The sequence below is a fragment of the Myotis daubentonii genome, chromosome 5, assembly GCF_963259705.1.
Source record: "Myotis daubentonii chromosome 5, mMyoDau2.1, whole genome shotgun sequence".
NCBI classification, from domain to species: domain Eukaryota; kingdom Metazoa; phylum Chordata; class Mammalia; order Chiroptera; family Vespertilionidae; genus Myotis; species Myotis daubentonii.
The window spans coordinates 79595132-79614989 of record NC_081844.1 but is presented as its reverse complement, the minus strand read 5'-3'; the positions used below and the strand labels follow the sequence as shown (position 1 = coordinate 79614989).

The following is a 19858-nucleotide window of genomic DNA, read 5'->3' as shown; positions in this document are numbered from 1 at the left end:
TTCAAGCCAAACATGCTTCCTAAAATCTTGTCCACAACACAAAATTATTTAGAAAAGTTAAGGTAAACTTTTAAAAATAAGTGTGAAACCTCATAACTATCCTATCTAATAAAACAGAAACATGGTAATTGGCGTACGACTGCTACCCTTCCCATTGGCTAATCAGCGAGATATGCAAATTAACTGCCAGCCAAGATGGCGGCCGGCAGCCAGGCAGCTGGAAGCGAACATGAGGCTTGCTTGCTTCAGTGACGGAGGAAACCAATGTTCCCCTCCTGCCTTGCCGGCCTCTGAGCTTGCAGTTTGAAACATTGTAACAAATATAGAAGCTAAACAAAACCCGAGAAACCTGCTTTCAGCGAGCTGGGATCTCAGAGCTGGAGTTATACATTGTTTTGATTATAGAACACAAACAAACCAGATACCTGCTTTCAGCAGCAGAGGCCTCAGAGCTGGAGTCAGAGCTAAAGCTGGCCCAGAATTTAAAAAAAAAGAAAAAAAGGAGCAGTTGGGAGCTTCAGTCACCCGCCAGCCTGAAAACAGCCCTCAGCCCCTCACCCAGACTGGCCAGGCATCCCAGTGGGGACCCCCACCCTGAAGGGTGTGTGACCAGCTGCAAACAGCCATCATCCCCTCACCCAGGCTGGCCAGGCACCCCAGTGGGGACCCCCACCCTGAAGGGTGTATGACTAACTGCAAACAGCCATCATCCCCTCACCCAGGCTGGCCAGGCACCCCAGTGGGGACCCCCATCCTGATCCAGGACACCCTTCAGAGCAAACCAGTCGGCCCCCACCCATGCACCAGGCCTCTATCCTATATAGTAAAAGTGTAATATGCCTCCCAGCACTGGGATCAGCGGAGCCGCGAGGCCTCCTAGCACCGGGATCAGCGGAGCTGAGAGGCCTCCCAGCACTGGGATCAGTGTTTCAGGGGGCAGCGCCCAAACCCCCTAATCGCCCTGTGGCTCTGTGTGTGACAGGGGGCGGGGCCACAACCTCCCTATCCGCCCTGCTCTGTTCGTGACAGGGAAAGCGCCCCAACCCCCTGATCAGCCCTGCTCTGTGCCCGATATGGGGGAGCTCCCCAACCCCCTGATCGCCCTGCCGCTCTGTGTGTGACAGTGGTGGCACCTCAACCCCCTGATAGGCCCTGCTCTGTGGGTGATAGAGGGCGGTGCCCCAACCCCCTGATCCGCCCTGCTCTATGTGTGACAGGGGGGAGCTCCCCGACCCCCTGATGTGCCCTACTCTGTGAGTGACAGGGTACGGAGCCACAACCCCCCTGATGGGCCCTGCTCTGTGCGTGACAGGGGGCAGTGCCCCAACCCCCTGATTGGCCCTGCTCTGTACGTGACAGGGGGTGGCATACCTCCCCATCGACCCTGCTTTGAGTGTGACAGGGGGCGGTGCCCCAACCCCCCAATCGGCCCTACCCTGAGTGTGACTGAGGGTGGCATTGCAACCTCCCGATCCACCCTGCTCTCTGCATCACAGAAGGTGGCGCCCCAACTCCCCAATAGGCCCTGCTTGGAGCCCGACCAGGGGCTGCACCTAGGGATTGGGCCTGCCCTCTGCCACCCGGGAGCAGCAGGTCGTTATCTCCCGAGGGGTCCCAGACTGCAAGAGGGCACAGGTCGGGCTGAGGGACCCTCCTCTCTCCCCTGAGTGCACAAATTTTTGTGCACCGGGCCTCTAGTTACACATAAAACAAAACTCAAGACCAATCTCATTTTATAATATCAATGCAAAAAAATTAGCACACACAATCAAGAAGCATAATAAAAGAATATTACATCATGACCAATTGGAGTTTAAGCAAGGAATACAAAGATTGCCCAATATTGCCTGGTCGGAGTGGCTTGGTGGTTCAGTGTTGACCTATGACCAGGTCGTCACAGTTTGATTCCTACTTCAGGGGATATGCTCAGGTTGTGGGCTCGATACCCAGTAGGTGGTGTGCAGGAGGCAGCTGATTAATGATTCTCTCTCATCATCAATGTTTCTCTCTCTCTCTCTCCCTTTCTATTCCTCTCTGAAATCAATATATACATAAAGATTGCCCAATATTAGTCAATCCATCAAACTAGTTTATCCTATAAATAGAGCTCAAGAGTAAAATCATGTAATCATCTTATAGATACTGAAAAAATATTGAGCAAAATTCAACAACCATTCTTTACAACAACAATAAAAATCAATCAAACAAAAAATAGATGTATACTTCTTTGACATGATAAAATATAGTCATGTCAACCCCAAAGCTAGGATCATATTTAATAGGGGAACACTAGGCTAGAAGCCAACAAGAATCAGGATCAAGACAAGAGTGCTCATCATCACCACTGTTATTTCACATCATATGAGGGGCAACCAGGGAAAGCCTAAAGTATAAAAATTGCAAAGGGCTAGATAAAACTAGGACTATTAAAAGACAAGCTGATTATATATTGGAAAGACCCTCCAAAAAATCAAATAAAAAATTATTATAAACCAAAAGACAACTCAGATACTCAGAAAGACATGAAATTAACTTGCAGATATCCATAGTTTCCTTATGTACAAACCTTCAACAACTCAGAAGCCTACTCCAAGAAAATATTCCATTTAATATGGCACACATGAAATAAAATATTAAGGAATTGACTAAATAAGAAATGTGTAGATCCTTTAAGAAGAAAATGTAAAACCCTTTTGAAGAACACAAAGGAAGACTTGAACAAACTGGAAGACATACCATGTTCATGGACAAGAAGGCATACTCATAGACACATATTTTTCTTAAGATAATTTATAAATATAATACTCTCCTAATGAAAACACTGCTTTTAGATTGTGAATTATATATACTTATCCTTAAGTATATTAGAAAAGAAATACATAATACTATCAAGGGAAGGGAAATAACCCTGAAAAACAAAATTAACAAAAAAAGGCAGCCCCACCAGGGAATATATTGTATAATAATAAAAGCATAATATGCTAATTAGACTGGACATCCTTCTGGATATACTTCCGGACAACCTTCCGAATGACGCCGGGGCTGCGAGGGAAGCTCAGGCCCCGGGTGCCTGCTGGAGGCCACAAGGAAGCCCAGGTTTCAGGTGCTTGCCAGCAGCTGGAGGGAAGCTTGGGTCCCAGGTGCCAGTGGGAAGCCGGTGCCAGCAGTCAGGGGAAGAAAGGCCTATTCTTGCACAAATTTCATGCATCAGGCCTCCAGTATAAAGCCTTAATGATTAAAATAATGAAGCACTGGTGCTGGAATGTGACTATAAAGACAAACAAATAGACCAGAGTACAAAGTCCAAAAATCAATCCAAATACAAGAGAGATTTCAGTATTCAGTAACACCGGCATCTCATAGCAGTGGGTAGGGGTAGGAGGAGAATATATATCCAACTAGTAATGTAAGGACAGCTGGACAGCATCTGAAGAAAAAAGTTGGTTCTATTTTGTATAGTGTATGTCAAAATAAGTTCCAAATGTGTAAAAATAAATGATGGGAGAAAAACATGAGAAAATTCCTTATTTACCCTGGAGTGGAAAAAGCCTTTGGAGTCATGCCTAAAAACCCAGAAGCCATAAAAGTCATGGTCAACAAATATAAACACACAGAAATGAAACTTTGATGTGGCTCTATACCACAAGCAAAGTCAAAAGGCAACTACCACCAGTGGGATTTTCTTTTATGTATGCAAATTATAGGCAAAGGGCTAATCTCTCTAATACCTAAAAAGTTCCTAGTAATGAACAAGTGAAAGACCAAGAACCTACTAGAAAAATGGGCAAAGGATCTGAATAGCCATACCAATTGGCAAGGATGTTTGAAAACAGTCATTCTCAAATACTTACTCAAATACTTAATGGAGGAGGGAGAAATTGGCAATTCTCAACCCACATATCATATATCCAGGAATTTATCTTCTGGGAATTTAGCATACTGAGGAACTTGCTATGATGTGTGAAAAGACATAGAAAAAGGAGTTATTCAGTGCGGCACTGCTTATGATAGTAATATACTAGAAACAACTCAAATGCCCATCATAAGAGATGGGTGAAGTAAATTATGGTACATACACTGGAACACAGTGCTGTGGGCTGTAGTAACGGCACTGGCAAGGAGAGTCAGAATCTGTGGGCAATGAACGGGGATTAAAGGATTATCTAAGGAGATGAAAGCAATGGAGACAAAACCAATTCTACTAAGTGGCAACAGCCCTCTTTCCTAACAGTGGCAGCAATCTCGGGAAATATTCCAGAAAAGGGTGTTGCAGCTTATGTCATTATTGATGACAGATACAACGCTAATAAAAATTTAGTGAGTATAAAAAAAGTCAGAGATGGTTTCATTTCATGTGTAATAAAGTAAGGCATATAAAAATAACATCTTGGCTATAAAGAGTCTATACACCTATTGCGTTCGATACAGGTATGCAAAAGCACAAAGCAAGGGACATAAAGAGACTGCTAGTCACGCAGGTAAACACAGAAAATAAACACCAAAATTCAAACCACATGTTAGGACACAATAAAAATCTTAACACATTCAAGAAGAATGAAATCTTACCAAGCATGTTCTCTGACCACAATGGTGTAAAACTACAAATCAACTAAAAATAAAAACTGAAAAATGTTTTAACAGATAGAGGCTAAATAGCATATTGTTAAAAAATGAATGGGTTAACAATGAGATCAAGGAAGAAATAAAAAAAATTACTTGGAAATAAATGAAAATGAACACATAACAACACAGAATCTATGGGACAGCATGAAAGCAGTCCTGAGAGGGAAGTTTACTACAACACAAAAGATCAATGATACCAAGTTTGGTTCTTTGAAAAGATTGACAAACCTTTAACCAGACTTATCAAGAAAAAGAGAGAAAGGACCCAAATAAATAAAATTAGAAATGAAAAAGAATGAAATGAAAATTAGAAATGAAAAAAATTATTGCAAAAAAATACTATGAACACCTATATGCCAACAAATTGGACAATCTGAAAAAAATGGATAAATTCCTAGAGACACAGATCTTCCAAAACTGAATCAAGAAGAATCAGAAAATGTGAATAGATCGATTACAACTAATGAAATTGAAGCAGTATTTAAAAAATTCCCAGCAAACAAAAGAGCTGGCCTGATGGTTTCACAGGCCTCAACATAATAAAGGCCATATGACGAGCCTAAAGCCAATATTATACTCAATCAGATAAAATTAAAAGTGTTTCTCTTAAGATCAAAAACAAAACACAATGTCTACTTTCACCACTCTTATTCAGCATAGTTCTGGAAGTCTTAGCCACAGTAATCAGACAAAAAGATGAAATAAAGGGATCCAAATTGGAAAAGAAGAAGTAAAATTGTCATTATTTGCAGATGACATGATATTGTACCTGGAAAACCCTAAAGACTTCACCAAAACACTACTATATCTAATGAATTTGGCATAGTAGCAGTATACAAAACTAACATTCAGAAATGGGTGGCATTTTTATACACCAATAATGAACTACCAGAAAGAGAAATTAGGGAAACAATACAAGTTACTATTAGAGCCAAAATAAGGTACCTACAAATAAATTTAACCAAGTATGTAAAAAAAAAAAAATCAGTACTCAGAAAATTATAGGGCATGAAAAGAAAAATGGAAAAAGATACAAATAAGTGGAAGTATATACCATGTTTATGGATTAGAAGAATTCACATCATTAAAATGTCCATACTACCCAAAGCAATATAGAGATTCAATGTAATTCCTGTCAAAAAACCAATGGCATATTTCATAGATCTAGAACAAATACTCTAAAAGTTTATATGGAACCCAAAAAAGACATCAAATAGCTACAGCAATCTTGAGAAAGAACAAAGTCAAAGGGAAAACAATACCTGATATCAAACTATACAACAAGGCCATTGTAATCAAAACAGCCTGGTAGTGGCATAAGGACAGGCATATAAATCAATGGAACAGAACAGAGAGCTCAGAAATAAGCCCATGCCTTTGTGGTAAATTAATATTTGACAAAGGAGGCAAGAGTATACAATGGAATAAAGACAGTTTCTTCAATAAATGGTGCTGGGAAAATTGGACAGGTACATACAAAAAATGATACTAGACCAACAACTAATATCATACACAAGAATAAACAGTTCACATGCCTATCAATAGATTAGTGGATAAAAAAAGCCATGGTACTTTTATAAAATGGAATACTACACAGTTGTAAAAGAAGGAAATATTTTGCAACAGCATGGATGGACCTAGAGGTTGTTATGCTAAGTGAAATAAGCCAGTCAGAGATAGACAAATATCATACGATCTCACTTATGTGGGGAATCTAATTAAAGTAAACTGAAAAAGTAGAAACAGAGGCATAGATACATGCAATAGACTTTCAGCTGTCAGAGGGGAGGGGTGGTTGGGGGACTGAATGAAAGAAGCCAAAGGGATTAGCTAAAGGTGGGGGGGGGGGGGGATATATAGATATCTATATATTACAATGTGGTGATAGCCAGAAGTAAAGGGAGGTGAGGTGGAGGTGGAGATGGGCAAAGGGGACAGATAGAGACTTTGTTTGGAGAGATGGGCACACGATGCAGCATGCAGATGATGTTTTATTGAGTTGTACACTTGAAACCTGCATGGTTTTGTGAACCAGTGTCTTCCCAATAAATACAATTAACAAAAATAAATAAATAAATAAATAAATAAATAAATAAATAAACAAACAAACAAACAAACAAACAAACTATAACTACCTTCCACACACCCCAAAAATGTTGAGGATATATTAGTGAACACTTGTTACACTAGGAATAGAAAATGAGCATTGGCATTAAGATGCCAGGTGAGAGCTAACAATTAATTGTAAACACATCATGTTTCATTATGATTCAGTGATCTTTAAACTTAATAATCAATCTGAAAAGCAGTTTTAGAAAAATAATTGGTTTCAGAAATAGAAAAAAACACATTGACATAAGGCTATCTATCTTTCCACTACTTTCTGGAGCATTAGGAAGCCATTCCCAGGATTCATACAGCATTTATAAAAATTAACTATATATTAAATGATTATTATAGCAATTGTTGGTTCTAATCAATAGTTAAGGACATATAGCAGAGGAGGGAATTAAGCACACCTTCAATATTGCTCTTTAAAAAACAAAAGCAAAGTTGAGGGCAACACAGGCATCAAGAACTCGTGGAAATGAGAGAAGCACACGTTCTCTTTGACATTGCCAGAAAGTGTGCTCATGCTCTGCAATGGTGCCTAGATGGTTACTGAATGGAAATCTCAGTAACATCAGTAATCTTGGGGGATTGGTGGGCAGATGGCCTGTCATGAATTATATGAAACATAAATTCTCTCATAGGTGCATTTGTAAAAGACAAAATGTCTTTTGAAGAGCTTTAACTACCCTGAGATATTCTTCAAGAATGGAATCCATGTCAAGAAAAGAAAAACCCTCTAAAAAGTAATGAGGAAGACAGTCTGAAAGATTAAAAGGCTTATTAAACCAGGTCACAGAAGAGACCATGAGGGAAGAGGACATGGTGGGCAGAGGTGGAGCCTGGCTGAGGTTAGAAACAAGGCACTAGTAGGCGGCCAGGCAGGAGAGTATGGAAAGGGTAGGGCAGGGCACAGTGACGGGAGGCTGGGTGCCTAGCGTAGGCCTGGCCTGTAGCAAGCTGAGTTCTGGAATTAAGGCTGGAGAAGCCCCTGAAGGTCTCGTAGTTCCTGTATGGCCTGGTGGCACACACATCTGGGTTACACTTGCCTTTGGTTCAGGTGCCACCATCCATGCAGAAATTTTGGTTCTGCTCTGGTTGGTAGCCACACCATCCTATGGCTGTGAAATCATGCAAATTGAATATTTTCTTTGCAATCTGCCTTCTTCTTGGTTACCCATAACAATCCAGAGTGCAGAATGGATGTACCTCTTCCGGACCCCAGATACACAACCAGTTATTACTATAGAAGTTCACAAGACAGTTAAAAAAATGTTTACTAGAAAAAAAGGCTTTATATTAACTCATCAATTTTTCTACATACAACTTACAGACGAAGACTTATCTACCAAGCAAAGTTTTCATACACTGAAAATAAAATTCACTATTCTTTTGGTTTCTTTCTAGGTGAGGATGTACAGAGAAGTACCGTAAGATTTCTGAACACCTTTCACCCTTAAAAATCAAGAGAGTCTTAAGCTATATATCATAGTACTTAGTACCTAACAATATAAAGTCTTAGACTTCTTTAATTACTCTATATGCATCTGTCTAATTCATTCAATCAGAAAATATTTTCTGAGCCACCCTTCTGTGCTCAGTCACAGGTGTAAGTGACATATTATCCTGTCCTATGCATTCAGTCTAGCAGAAAAGCCTGTTTCCATCATCAACTATGAAGAAGGAGGCAGAAGAAACATCTACTTCCATGTATGAGGTAGTTATGAGAACTGATCATAACTACTGACTGATCAATCTCTATGATGAAGTACAGGATACATACAATAATTGTAGATGACTAGTGATAGAAAATAGTGTACCTGGTGATCAAGAATGGGAAATTTGGCCCAGCAAGCATGGCTCAGTGGTTGAGTGTCGACCTATGAACCAGGAGGTCACAGTTCGATTCCCAGTCAGGGCATATGCTTGGGTTGCAGACTCGATCCCCAGTGGGGAGCGTGCAGGAGGCAGTCAATCAATGATTCTCTCTCATCAATGATGTTTCTCTCTCCCTTCCTCTCTGAAATCAATAAACATGTATTTTAAAAAAGAAAGATGGGACTTTTGCAATCAGTGCTGGGTTCAAAGCCTTACCACTTGCTATGTGATTCTGGGCCTCTCTGAACCTCAATTTCTTCATCTGAATATAGGGATGAGAATAGTTCCAGCCTTCTAAGGCAGTGGTTCTCAACCTGTGGGTCGCGACCCCTTTGGCGGTCTAACGACCCTTTCACAGGGGTTGCCTAAGACGGTCCTGCATATCAGATATTTACATTATGATTCATAACAGTAGCAACATTACAGTTATGAAGTAGCAACAAAAATAATTTTATGGTTGGGTCACAACATGAGGAACTGTATTTAAAGGGCCAGAAGGTTGAGAACCACTGTTAAGGTCACTGTGCACATTCAAAAAGATAATTCATATAAAAGGCTTAGTACAGAACCTGGAACAGAGTCAATACTCAAAATGAGTGGCATCAATTAACATATATGCTATAAAGATCCTCCCTTAGACTTCAAGAAAAATTCATGGAGATTAACTACAGTTTTCACAAATCACTGTTGCTTCCCATCATAGAATCCTGACCAGGCCTCAAGCACATTTCTTATGTTTTTAAGGAAAAGATGACTGTTCTTTAAATGGAAGTCAAAGGAGACCTAAAGCACCAAACCTCACTGTCACAATGTATAAATTCTCTACCAACTCTTTTGAAGATGAAACCTGACTTATTCCCTCACCAAACAAAAAACAACAAATAAATGGAAAATTACAGGGAGCAGATGGAGACCATTTCCCTCTAGTAATGCTGTTCTCTGTGGATATTCTTGGCTCCAGCACATAATTTGTTTGAAATTTCATGAAAGAAAAACATTAATGCATCAAAAATGCACATTTCCTTTGATGCAGTGTCTTCATCTCTATGAACTTATCCTGCAGAAATACAGAAGTATGATAGACTTACAGCACTATTCAATGAACTACCACCTTGAGTATTAACTAAAAAACCTAGAAATAACTCAAATCCAAAAATAAGAACATGGTTAAATAAATAGTAACACTTCAGGAGTACAAACACAATAGAATACTATGCATCCACTAAAAATAATGTATTGACAGATGAATTGATAATGAGAGTTCTCTAAGATCTAACTGAAAAAGCAAGTATGCATAGAAAAATGGACCAGGATAAACGCATTGTTGTAATCATATAGTCCACGTCAGGACAAAGCCCAAGAAGCTGCTAACAATGGTTATATGTGGGAAGAATTATGAGATAAAAAGGAACAAGGGAGCCAAAAGGCTTCACTTTTTATTTTATACACTTTTGAAGTCAATTCTTTACACCACATGCATGTATGTTTCACTTTTTAAAACTACATTTCAAGCTGTCAGTTCAAAAGCCAAAATGCCTCCTCAAATTATAATTAACACTGAGCTAAGAAGAACTAAGTTCAGAGAAAATTAAAATTAGACCTTCCTTGAAAAACTTGATAAACTTCATAATTAAGGCACATAGTACTTACTTAGTACAAGGTTGTTGCTGTTGTTTTTTTTGGGGGGGGGGGTGGTTGTATTTTAAATAAGTTAACAATCAGTCAGCTCTCCTTATTCTATGCAGCACAATATGGTGGAGATTAAAGCCTGTTTGTGGAAACATACCTGGATTAAAACCCTGACTCCAGATGACTCTAAACCAGGGCTAAGGCCTATGGTTCAGGGACGAAATCTAAGGCCAGTATGGACTGTCACCAGTTTTTGTATGACCTACAAGCTAACAATTTTTTCATACTTAAATGGCTGAAAATTTGAAACTAATATTTCCCAACTCATGAAGATTTTGTGAAATTCACATGTCAGTGACCATAAATAAAGTTTTATGAAAACACAACTGCTATGGCAAAGTAACCGAAGATGGGAAAAGAGACCACCAAGCACTCGGGAGATGCAGAAATTCACCTTTCTTCCAACAGCAGCGCTGCTGGCTCAGGGGATCAGTCAACAAAGCTGAGCAAAATCTATTCTGCTAAACCTAGTTATATATATCCCCAGATTCTGTTTCTTGCTTCTGGGTCTATGTGGGGTTTTTCTAAAAGCTATTTTGCTGAAAAGTAAGTTATAACAGTCCCCTAGCTGACACCAGCTGCCAACACCCAGGGACTTGGTTTCCGTTCAAAACCTCTGCAAACTTAGTGTTCCAGTATGTGGGTCTGCACGGTGTAGCAAGCGAGGGCTAGACTGATTATAGATAAGCAAGCATCCTGTCACTGCTGGGGCTGGGTTAAGCTGTCCTTACACTGTCCCTACAGTGCCCACTGCCCTCACACAACCACACCTATTCACTTGCATATCACCATTTGCTTTCATACTACAAGGCAGAGTGAGTTGTACTGGAAAAGACCATAAGCCTAAAATATTGACTTTAAAAAACACATTTGTTGACCCTGACCTATACAACCAACTTAAGTGATCCTCAGTTTCCTTAACTATAAAACAGATGCATTCATTAGTAGTCTCAATTGTACAGGACAGTTATGAAAATTGACTGTAATAATATGTGAACAGCACTCAGAACTTGCTATTCTTTATATTATTTTCCACATTTTAACAATGAAATCAGGATTTTAAAAAATAACCTATAGCATGTCAGTTTGATTAGGTAGAGCTATTTTTTTAATGATATATAAAATAATGTATCTTCCTTTTTAAAATTGTTTTAATTTTTATTCTTTTATTTTTTAAACTAGAGGCCCAGTGCACAAAATTAATGCATGGGGAGGGGGGAGGGAAAGGGGGGCCTCAGACCAGCCTGCACCCTCTCACAAACTGGGACCCCTAGGGGGATGTCCAACAGCAGGTTTAGACCCTATCCCGCAGGGATTGGGATCAGGCCTAAACCAGCAGTCGGACATCTGTCTTGCAATCCGGGACCACTGGCTCCTAACTGCTCACCTGCCTGCCTGCCTGATCATCTCTAACCACTCTGCCTGCCTAACCATTCACCTGCCTGCCTGATTGCCCCTAACTGCTTGCCTGCCTGATCAACCCTAACCACTATGCCTGCCTGCCTGATCAACCCTAACCACTCGCTTGCCTGCCTGCCTGGTCATCCCTAACCACTTTGCCTGCATAACCATTCACCTGTCTGCCTGATCATCCCTAACCACTTCTGACTGCCTCATCACCCCTAATCACTCACCTGCCTGCCTGATCTCCCCTAACTGCTTGCCTGCCTGCCTGTCTGATCACCCCTAACCACTTGCCTGCCTGCCTCATCGCCCCTATCCACTCGCTTGCCTGCCTCATCACCCGTAACCACTCTGCCTGCCTGCCTCATCGCCCGTAACCACTCTGCCTGCCTGCCTAATTGCCCCAAATCACTCACCTGCCTTCCTAATCACTCCTAACCACTCTGCCTGCTTGCCTGAACACCCCTAATCACCCACCTGCCTGTCTGATTGCCCCTAACCACTTTCCCTGCCAGAACGCCCCTAACCACTCTGCCTGCCTGCCAGATTGCCCCAAACCACTCGCCTGCCTGACTCATCATCCCTAACCACTCTGCCTGCCTGCCTGATCACCTCTAACTGCTCGCCCGCCTGCCTGATCTCCCCTAACAACTCTGCCTACTTGCCTGATTGCCCCTAATTGCCTCTGCCTCAGCCCCTGCTGTGGTAGTTTCATCCTGAAGGATGCCCGGAATGACATCCAGAAGGTCGTTCAGCTGTCCGTTCTAATTAGCACATTACTCTTTTATTACTATAGATTATAGTATTATTTTCTATTAGTTTTAGTATAGAGTATAGGTCATACAATCATATACTTGACAAAGTGTTCACCCTGATAAATCTAGTTCCCATCTGGTAGAGTACATAGTTATTAGTGACTCTATTGACTTTGCTATAATTTCCATATCCATGAATATTTTGTAACTACCAATTTTTACTTCTTAATTACTTTACCTTTTCCACCCAGCCACCCAAAACCCCTTCCTCTCTCGTTCTCTGGCAGGGCAAATTGTCTTCCATCGTGCTCTGGCCAAGTAAACTGTGGTGAACTGTCTTCTCCTTGTGCTCTGGCCGAGTGAGCTGTCTTCTCCTCATGCACTGGCTGAGTGAACTGTATTCTAATGCTCTGGCTGAATTGAACTGTCCTCGCCTCGCATTCAGGCTGAGTGGTGGTGTGTCGAATAAGACTCCCCCACGTTCTGCGTGGAGTAGGGTTCGGTATCTGAAAGAGGAGCCGCACAACAAATGAGAGAAAAAGACACGAGATAATTTTGCAATATTGGGGGACCAGGCAGGCAAGTCCCAAAGGACTTCCACCACTGCTCAGGCTGCTCCAATCTTTTATTGATCTGGAGTAGCCCTTAGGGTAAGGAGGTTTCAATGACACACAGATCAGCAAACAATTTCCAGGAATAGACAAAGTATCTGATTAGCTCATCAATAGATTTCCAGGAAAAGGCAGAGTATCTGAATAACAATAATCAACAAGGATCTACATAAGTATCTAAGGAATTCAGTGAACTAAGGTGGGGATGCTTCAACTATTATTACCTAAATTAACTGGGTGGTTCCTAGATTAACTGGGTGGTGCACAGTCCTGACCTTTGCTAGGACTTCAAAGGTTACTAGCTTTTGGGGGTCTCTGTCTAAACTCAGCTAGTGAAGACAATGAATGGACTCCGGCAGTGGTGAACTGACCTCGCCTCGCGTTCAGGCCAAGAGAGCTGTGCTGAACTGACCTCCCCTCAGGTTCTGGCCAGTGAGCAGTGGTGAACTGACCTCCCCTCGCGTTTAGCCCTGTGAGCAGTGGTGAACTGACCTCCCCTCGTGTTTAGCCCTGTGAGCAGTGGTGAACTGACCTCCCCTCGCGTTTAGCCCTGTGAGCGGTGGTGAACTGACCTCCCCTCGCATACAGACCTAGTGAGCGGTAGTGAACTGACCTTCCCTCGCGTTTGGCTGAGTGACCAGTGGTTACATGTCCTCCCCTCAGTTTCTGACTGGTGAGTGGTGGTGAACTGACCTCCCCTCAGGTTCTGGCCTGTGAGAGGTGGTGAACTGACCTCCCCTCGCATTTGCCAAAGGGAGCTGTGGTTAGCTGTCCTCCACTCAGGTTCTGGTCAGTGAGCGATGGTGAACTGACCTCCCCTCGCGTTTGGCCAAGTGAGCTGTGCTTAGCTGTCCTCCACTCAGGTTTTGGCCGGTGAGTGGTGGTGAACTGACTTCCCCTCGCGTTTGCCCAAGTGAGCTCTGCTTAGCTCTCCTCCACTCAGGTTGTGACCGGTGAGTGGTGGTGAACTGACGTCCCCTTGCGTTTGGCCGAGTGAGCGGTGGAGAACTGTCCTCTCAGGTTCTGGCCGGTGAGCGGTGGTCAACTGACTTCCACTCGCATTTCTGGCCAAGTGAGCTGTGGTGTACTGACCTCCACTCGCATTTGGCCGAGTGAGCTGTGGTTAGCTGTCCTCCCCTCATGTTCTGGCCGGTGAGCTGTGGTGAACTGACACCCCCTCACGTTTGGCCGAGTGAGCTGTGGTTAGCTGTACTCCGCTCATGTTCTGGCCGGTGAGCGGTGGTAAACTGACATCCCCTCATGTTTGGCCGAGTGAGCTGTGGTTAGCCGTCTTCCACTCAGGTTCTGGCCTGTGAGCTGTGGTGAACTGACCTCCCCTAGCGTTTGGCTGAGTGAGCGGAGGTGAACTGACCTCCCCTCAGCATCTGGCCCATGAGCTGTGGTGACCTGACCTCCCCTTGCATTTGGCTGAGTGAGCGGGGGTGAAATGATCTCCCCTCAGCTTCTGGCCCGTGAGCTGTGGTGACCTGACCTCCCCTTGCATTCTGGCCAAGTGAGCTGTGGTTTACTGACCCCCCCTCATGTTTGGCCAAGTGAGCTGTGATTAGCAGTCCTCCCCTCAGGTTCAGGCCAGTGAGCGGTGGTGAACTGACTTCCCCTCGCGTTTGCCGGAGTGAGCCCTGGTGTACTGAGTTCCCCTTGAGTTTGGCTGAGTGAGCTGTGGTTAACTCCCCTCCCCGCAGGTTCTGACCTGTGAGCGGTGGTGAACGGACTTCCCTTCGCATTTGACTGAGTGAGCTGTGGTGAACTGTCCTTCTGGTTCTGGCCAGTGTTCTGTGGTAAACAGACCTCACCGCGCCTTTGGCCGAGTGACATGTGGTTAGCTGTCCGCCCCTCACGTTCTGGCCGGTGAGCGGTGGTCAACTTCCCCTTGCGTTTGGCTGAGTGACTTGTGGTGAACTGTCCTCTCAGGTCTGGCCGGTGAGCTGTGGTGAACTGACCTCCCCTCGCGTTTCTGGCCAATTGGGCTGTGGTGTACTGACCTCCACTTGGGTTTGGCCGAGTAAGCTGTGCTTAGCTGTCCTCCACTCAGGTTGTGGCCGGTGAGCGGTGAACTGACTTCCCTTCGCGTTAGCCCAAGTGAGCTGTGGTTAGCTGTCCTCCACTCAGGTTGTGGCTGGTGAGGGTGGTGAACTGACGTCTCTTCGCGTTTGCCCAAGTGAGCTGTGCTTAGCTGTCCTCCACTCAGGTTATGGCCGGTGAGTGGTGGTGAACTGACTTCCCCTCGCAATTGCCCAAGTGAGCTGTGCTTAGCTGTCCTCCACTCAGGTTATGGCCGGTTAGCGGTGGTGAATTGACATCCCCTCGCGTTAGCCCAAGTGAGCTTTGCTTAGCTGTCCTCCACTCAGGTTGTGGCCGGTGAGCGGTGGTGAACAGGCTTCCCCTCGCATTTGCCCAAGTGAGCTGTGGTTAGCTGTCCTCCACTCAGGTTCTGGCCGGTGAGCGGTGGTGAACTGAATTCCCCTCACGTTTGCCCAACTGAGCTGTGGTTAGCTGTCCTCCACTCAGGTTATGGCCGGTTAGCGGTGGTGAATTGACATCCCCTCGCGTTAGCCCAAGTGAGCTTTGCTTAGCTGTCCTCCACTCAGGTTGTGGCCGGTGAGCGGTGGTGAACAGGCTTCCCCTCGCATTTGCCCAAGTGAGCTGTGGTTAGCTGTCCTCCACTCAGGTTCTGGCCGGTGAGCGGTGGTGAACTGAATTCCCCTCACGTTTGCCCAACTGAGCTGTGGTTAGCTGTCCTCCACTCAGGTTATGGCCGGTTAGCGGTGGTGAATTGACATCCCCTCGCGTTAGCCCAAGTGAGCTTTGCTTAGCTGTCCTCCACTCAGGTTGTGGCCGGTGAGCGGTGGTGAACAGGCTTCCCCTCACATTTGCCCAAGTGAGCTGTGGTTAGCTGTCCTCCCCTAAGGTTCTGGCCAGTGAGCTGTGGTGAACTGACCTCCCCTCAGTTTCTGGGCGGTGAGCGGTCGTGAACTGACCTCCCCTCAGTTTCTGGGCGGTGAGTGGTGGTGAACTTACTTCCCCTCGCATTTGCCCAAGTGAGCTGTGGTTAGCTGTCCTCCACTCAGGTTCTGGCTGGTGGGCAGTGGTGAACTGACCTCCCCTCGCTTTTGGTCTAGTGTGCTGTGGTGTACTGTCCGGTCATGGTCTCACTCAGTTAACTGTCTTTTCTTCACTCTCTGGCCAATTGAACTCTCCTGTCCTCATCTGGCTGGGTGAAGTGTGGCCACCGACACTCCATGCATGAATGTTAAATAGGTACCACCCGTGTAATTTTTACACGTGGTTTTCTTGTTTCTCCTGTACAGCAGAAGCATCTTTTTAAAAATCGTAAAACCCTCCTCGCCATCCCTTTTCGGCGCTGGCTATGGTCAGGTGAAGAGGCTTGGGTCTCCTCACAAGATGGCCTAGTATGGCCTTTGTTGGTGGTTTTCTCCTCTGTGCCTCCACTACAGCCTCTGGGGCTGCTACTGCTCTGGGTGGCAGGGAACATGTTACTGTCACCTTGGAGTTCTGGCTTCAGTTTCTGTTTCCTTAATTCCCCCCTGGTGTCTGGCTGGGAAGTACTCTTCAATTGTTCGCTGGCATGCTGGCTGTTCTTCTGCAAGTGTTCACTGGCATGCCGGCTGGTGTTCTGCAAGTTTGCGCTGCCAGCCTGGCTGATGTTCTCCAAGTGCACACTGCCAGCCTGGCTGATGTTCTCCAAGTGCTCACTGCCAGCCTGGCTAATGTTCTCCAAGTGCACACTGCCAGCCTGGCTGATGTTCTCCAAGTGCGCACTGCCAGCCTGGCTGATGTTCTCCAAGTGCTCACTGCCAGCCTGGCTGATGTTCTCCAAGTGCACACTGCCAGCCTGGCTGATGTTCTCCAAGTGCGCACTGCCAGGCTGGCTGATGTTCTCCAAGTGCGCACTGCCAGGCTGGCTGATGTTCTCCAAGTGCGCACTGCCACCCTGGCTGATGTTCTCCAAGTGCGCACTGCCAGCCTGGCTGATGTTCTCCAAGTGCGCACTGCCACCCTGGCTGATGTTCTCCAAGTGCGCACTGCCAGCCTGGCTGATGTTCTCCAAGTGCGCACTGCCAGCCTGGCTGATGTTCTCCAAGTGCGCACTGCCAGCCTGGCTGATGTTCTCCAAGTGCGCACTGCAAGCCTGGCTGATGTTCTCCAAGTGCGCACTGCCAGCCTGGCTGATGTTCTCCAAGTGCGCACTGCCAGCCTGGCTGGTGTTCTCCAAGTGCGCACTGCCACCCTGACTGATGTTCTCCAAGTGCGCACCGCCACCCTGGCTGATGTTCTCCAAGTGCGCACCGCAAGCCTGGCTGATGTTCTCCAAGTGCGCACTGCCAGCCTGGCTGATGTTCTCCAAGTGCTCACTGCCAGCCTGGCTGGTGTTCTGCAAGTGCGCACTGCCAGCCTGTCTGATGTTCTCCAAGTGCGCACTGCCAGCCTGGCTGATGTTCTCCAAGTGCGCACTGCCAGCCTGGCTGGTGTTCTGCAAGTGGGCACTGCCAGGCTGGCTGATGTTCTGCAAGTGGGCACTGCCAGCCTGGCTGGTGTTCTGCAAGTGTGTACTGCCAGGCTGGCTGGTGTTCTGCAAGTGCGCACTGCCAGGCTGGCTGATGTTCTGCAGGTGTGCACTGCAAGCCTGGCTGATGTTCTCCAAGTGCGCACTGCCAGCCTGGCTGGTGTTCTGCAAGTGTGTACTGCCAGCCTGGCTGGTGTTCTGCAAGTGGGCACTGCCAGGCTGGCTGATGTTCTGCAAGTGGGCACTGCCAGCCTGGCTGATGTTCTCCAAGTGCGCACTGCCAGCCTGGCTGGTGTTCTGCAAGTGTGTACTGCCAGGCTGGCTGGTGTTCTGCAAGTGCGCACTGCCAGGCTGGCTGATGTTCTGCAAGTGCTCACTGCGTGGCCGGATGATCCTCTTCACCTCCACTCTAATTGGAGGGGTGGCAATACTCCAGTCCAGGCCCCGCGGTGGTGTGGTGGTGGGCACACTGAACTCTGGGCTCGGTGGTGGACTCCGAGGGTGTCCGCCCTTCGTCTCTGATCCCCAAGTCCCCTCGGTTGTACAAACTGTTCTGTTGGAGTCAGAGGAGGACCTGGCACTTACTTTTATTGTTCAGATGCCGGTGGTAAGTTTCATGTTTAATATCCGGTATGTGCCCATCACACTATCAAATTTCCTCTCCCTCAGGGATGACTCTATCTCCTCTGGCTCATACCCCAGTGTCCTCATGATGTCAGTGACCTGGGGGTCTATGTCAGTTCACGGTGGTTCTATGTATGGGGTCATTTCCTCTGCCTCCCCGATATTCACCCAGCCATCTTGCATAATAATTCCCAGGGTCGGTCTTCGGCCGGGGTCGATGTCGATCATCGTCTTTAATAGTGTGTGGCACGGTACAGATAGAAAAGACGGAATAGAAAAGTCCCCACTCAAGATGTGCTCCGTGAGTTGTTCCAAGGTTTCTCCCACAAACGGACGTACTCCGGTCAGCATCTTGTAGAGCACGACTCCCATGCTCCAGACGTCCACCTTCGGGCCGTCGTATGGTTCAAGCTGGAACAATTCTGGGGCCTTATAGTTGGGAGTGCCACAGAAGGTGCTGAGTTTTTCCTCCATGAACACAGCACTCAGTCCGAAGTCAGCCAGTTTTATATTCAACCCAATGTCCAGCAGGATGTTTTCGGGTTTTATGTCCCGGTGGACGATATGTTTTTGGTGACAGTACTGGACGGCCGACAGCAGCTGCCGGAATGGGGCTCATGCTGCCGTCTCCAATAAAGGACCCCACTTCTTTAGATAATTGTATAAGGTACCTCCCCAGGCATATTCCATAAACATGTATACCTGGTGGTTGGTGTTGACCACCTCAAATAATTTTATGATGTTCGGGTGGTTTAGTTCTTTCAGACAATAAATTTCTTCGGCCACGTCTGCGGGATCTTCACAGTTGACTATTTTCACCGCCACCTTCATGCTGGTTAGGAGGTGCCGGGCCACTCGCACCTGTCCAAAGGAGCCCCTCCCGATGTTACTGAGGAGGGCATAGTTGCCAAACTGGCAGTCCACTTTGGCTGAGGTGTCCTCAAAAAAATCACACATGGTGATTTAAAAATTTCCACTGAAGGGGATCAGTGGTAGGAGGGGAGCAGGAGGAAGAGGAAGAGGAGGAGGAGGAAGAGGAGGAGTAGGAAGAGGAGAAGGAGAAGGAGAAGGAAGAGGTAGAAAGCAACAACCAATCAATCCGCCAATCCACTACTACCAACCAATCCAACCAACCACTACTACACCCACAGCTTCCTGGGCTCAGCCAGCACCTTATATAGGATTGGTTTGCAACGGATCCCAATGGCGCCTTATGAGGTCAGAGCAAGAAATGGACCAATCAGGGTTGGGGATGAACCACAGTGGTTTTCTCTCTTTTTGGTCCCATGATCCTTAAACTTTGGTAAAAAAAATAAAAGCACCATGAAAAAGTTGTTTTTTTTTTAATGTGGGATATTAAAGATTGATATTTACTTTTTTAGAAATGAAAGTTTCTTATGGTTTCTAGTGGGCAGAGTACTTCTTTGTATTAATTGAGTGTGCAAATAAACAAGTTTTGGGGTTACAAACGAACCCCATGTTTAGTATTTCAGGCAGAAGGAATAAATGTAAAGGAAGGGATAACTACAACAGCCTTCTCACCAGTTTTCTATCCTTGAGTTATTTCTTTCACTCTCCCTTTTTACTCTAATAGTGGTGAATTTTGTGGATTTGATAGC

General features: G+C 45.5%; 1 protein-coding gene across 1 annotated transcript; it reads right to left on the bottom strand.

Annotated features, from left to right (window-relative positions):
- Positions 1-18320: 18320 nt before the first annotated feature.
- Positions 18321-19196, bottom strand: LOC132236154 (serine/threonine-protein kinase MARK2-like). The gene is made up of 2 exons (XM_059699538.1): positions 18911-19196; positions 18321-18853 (listed from the first exon to the last, which is right to left on the bottom strand). The coding sequence occupies exons 1-2, from the start codon at positions 19194-19196 to the stop codon at positions 18357-18359; spliced, it is 783 nt and encodes a 260-aa protein (XP_059555521.1). The 3' UTR covers positions 18321-18356.
- Positions 19197-19858: the final 662 nt, after the last annotated feature.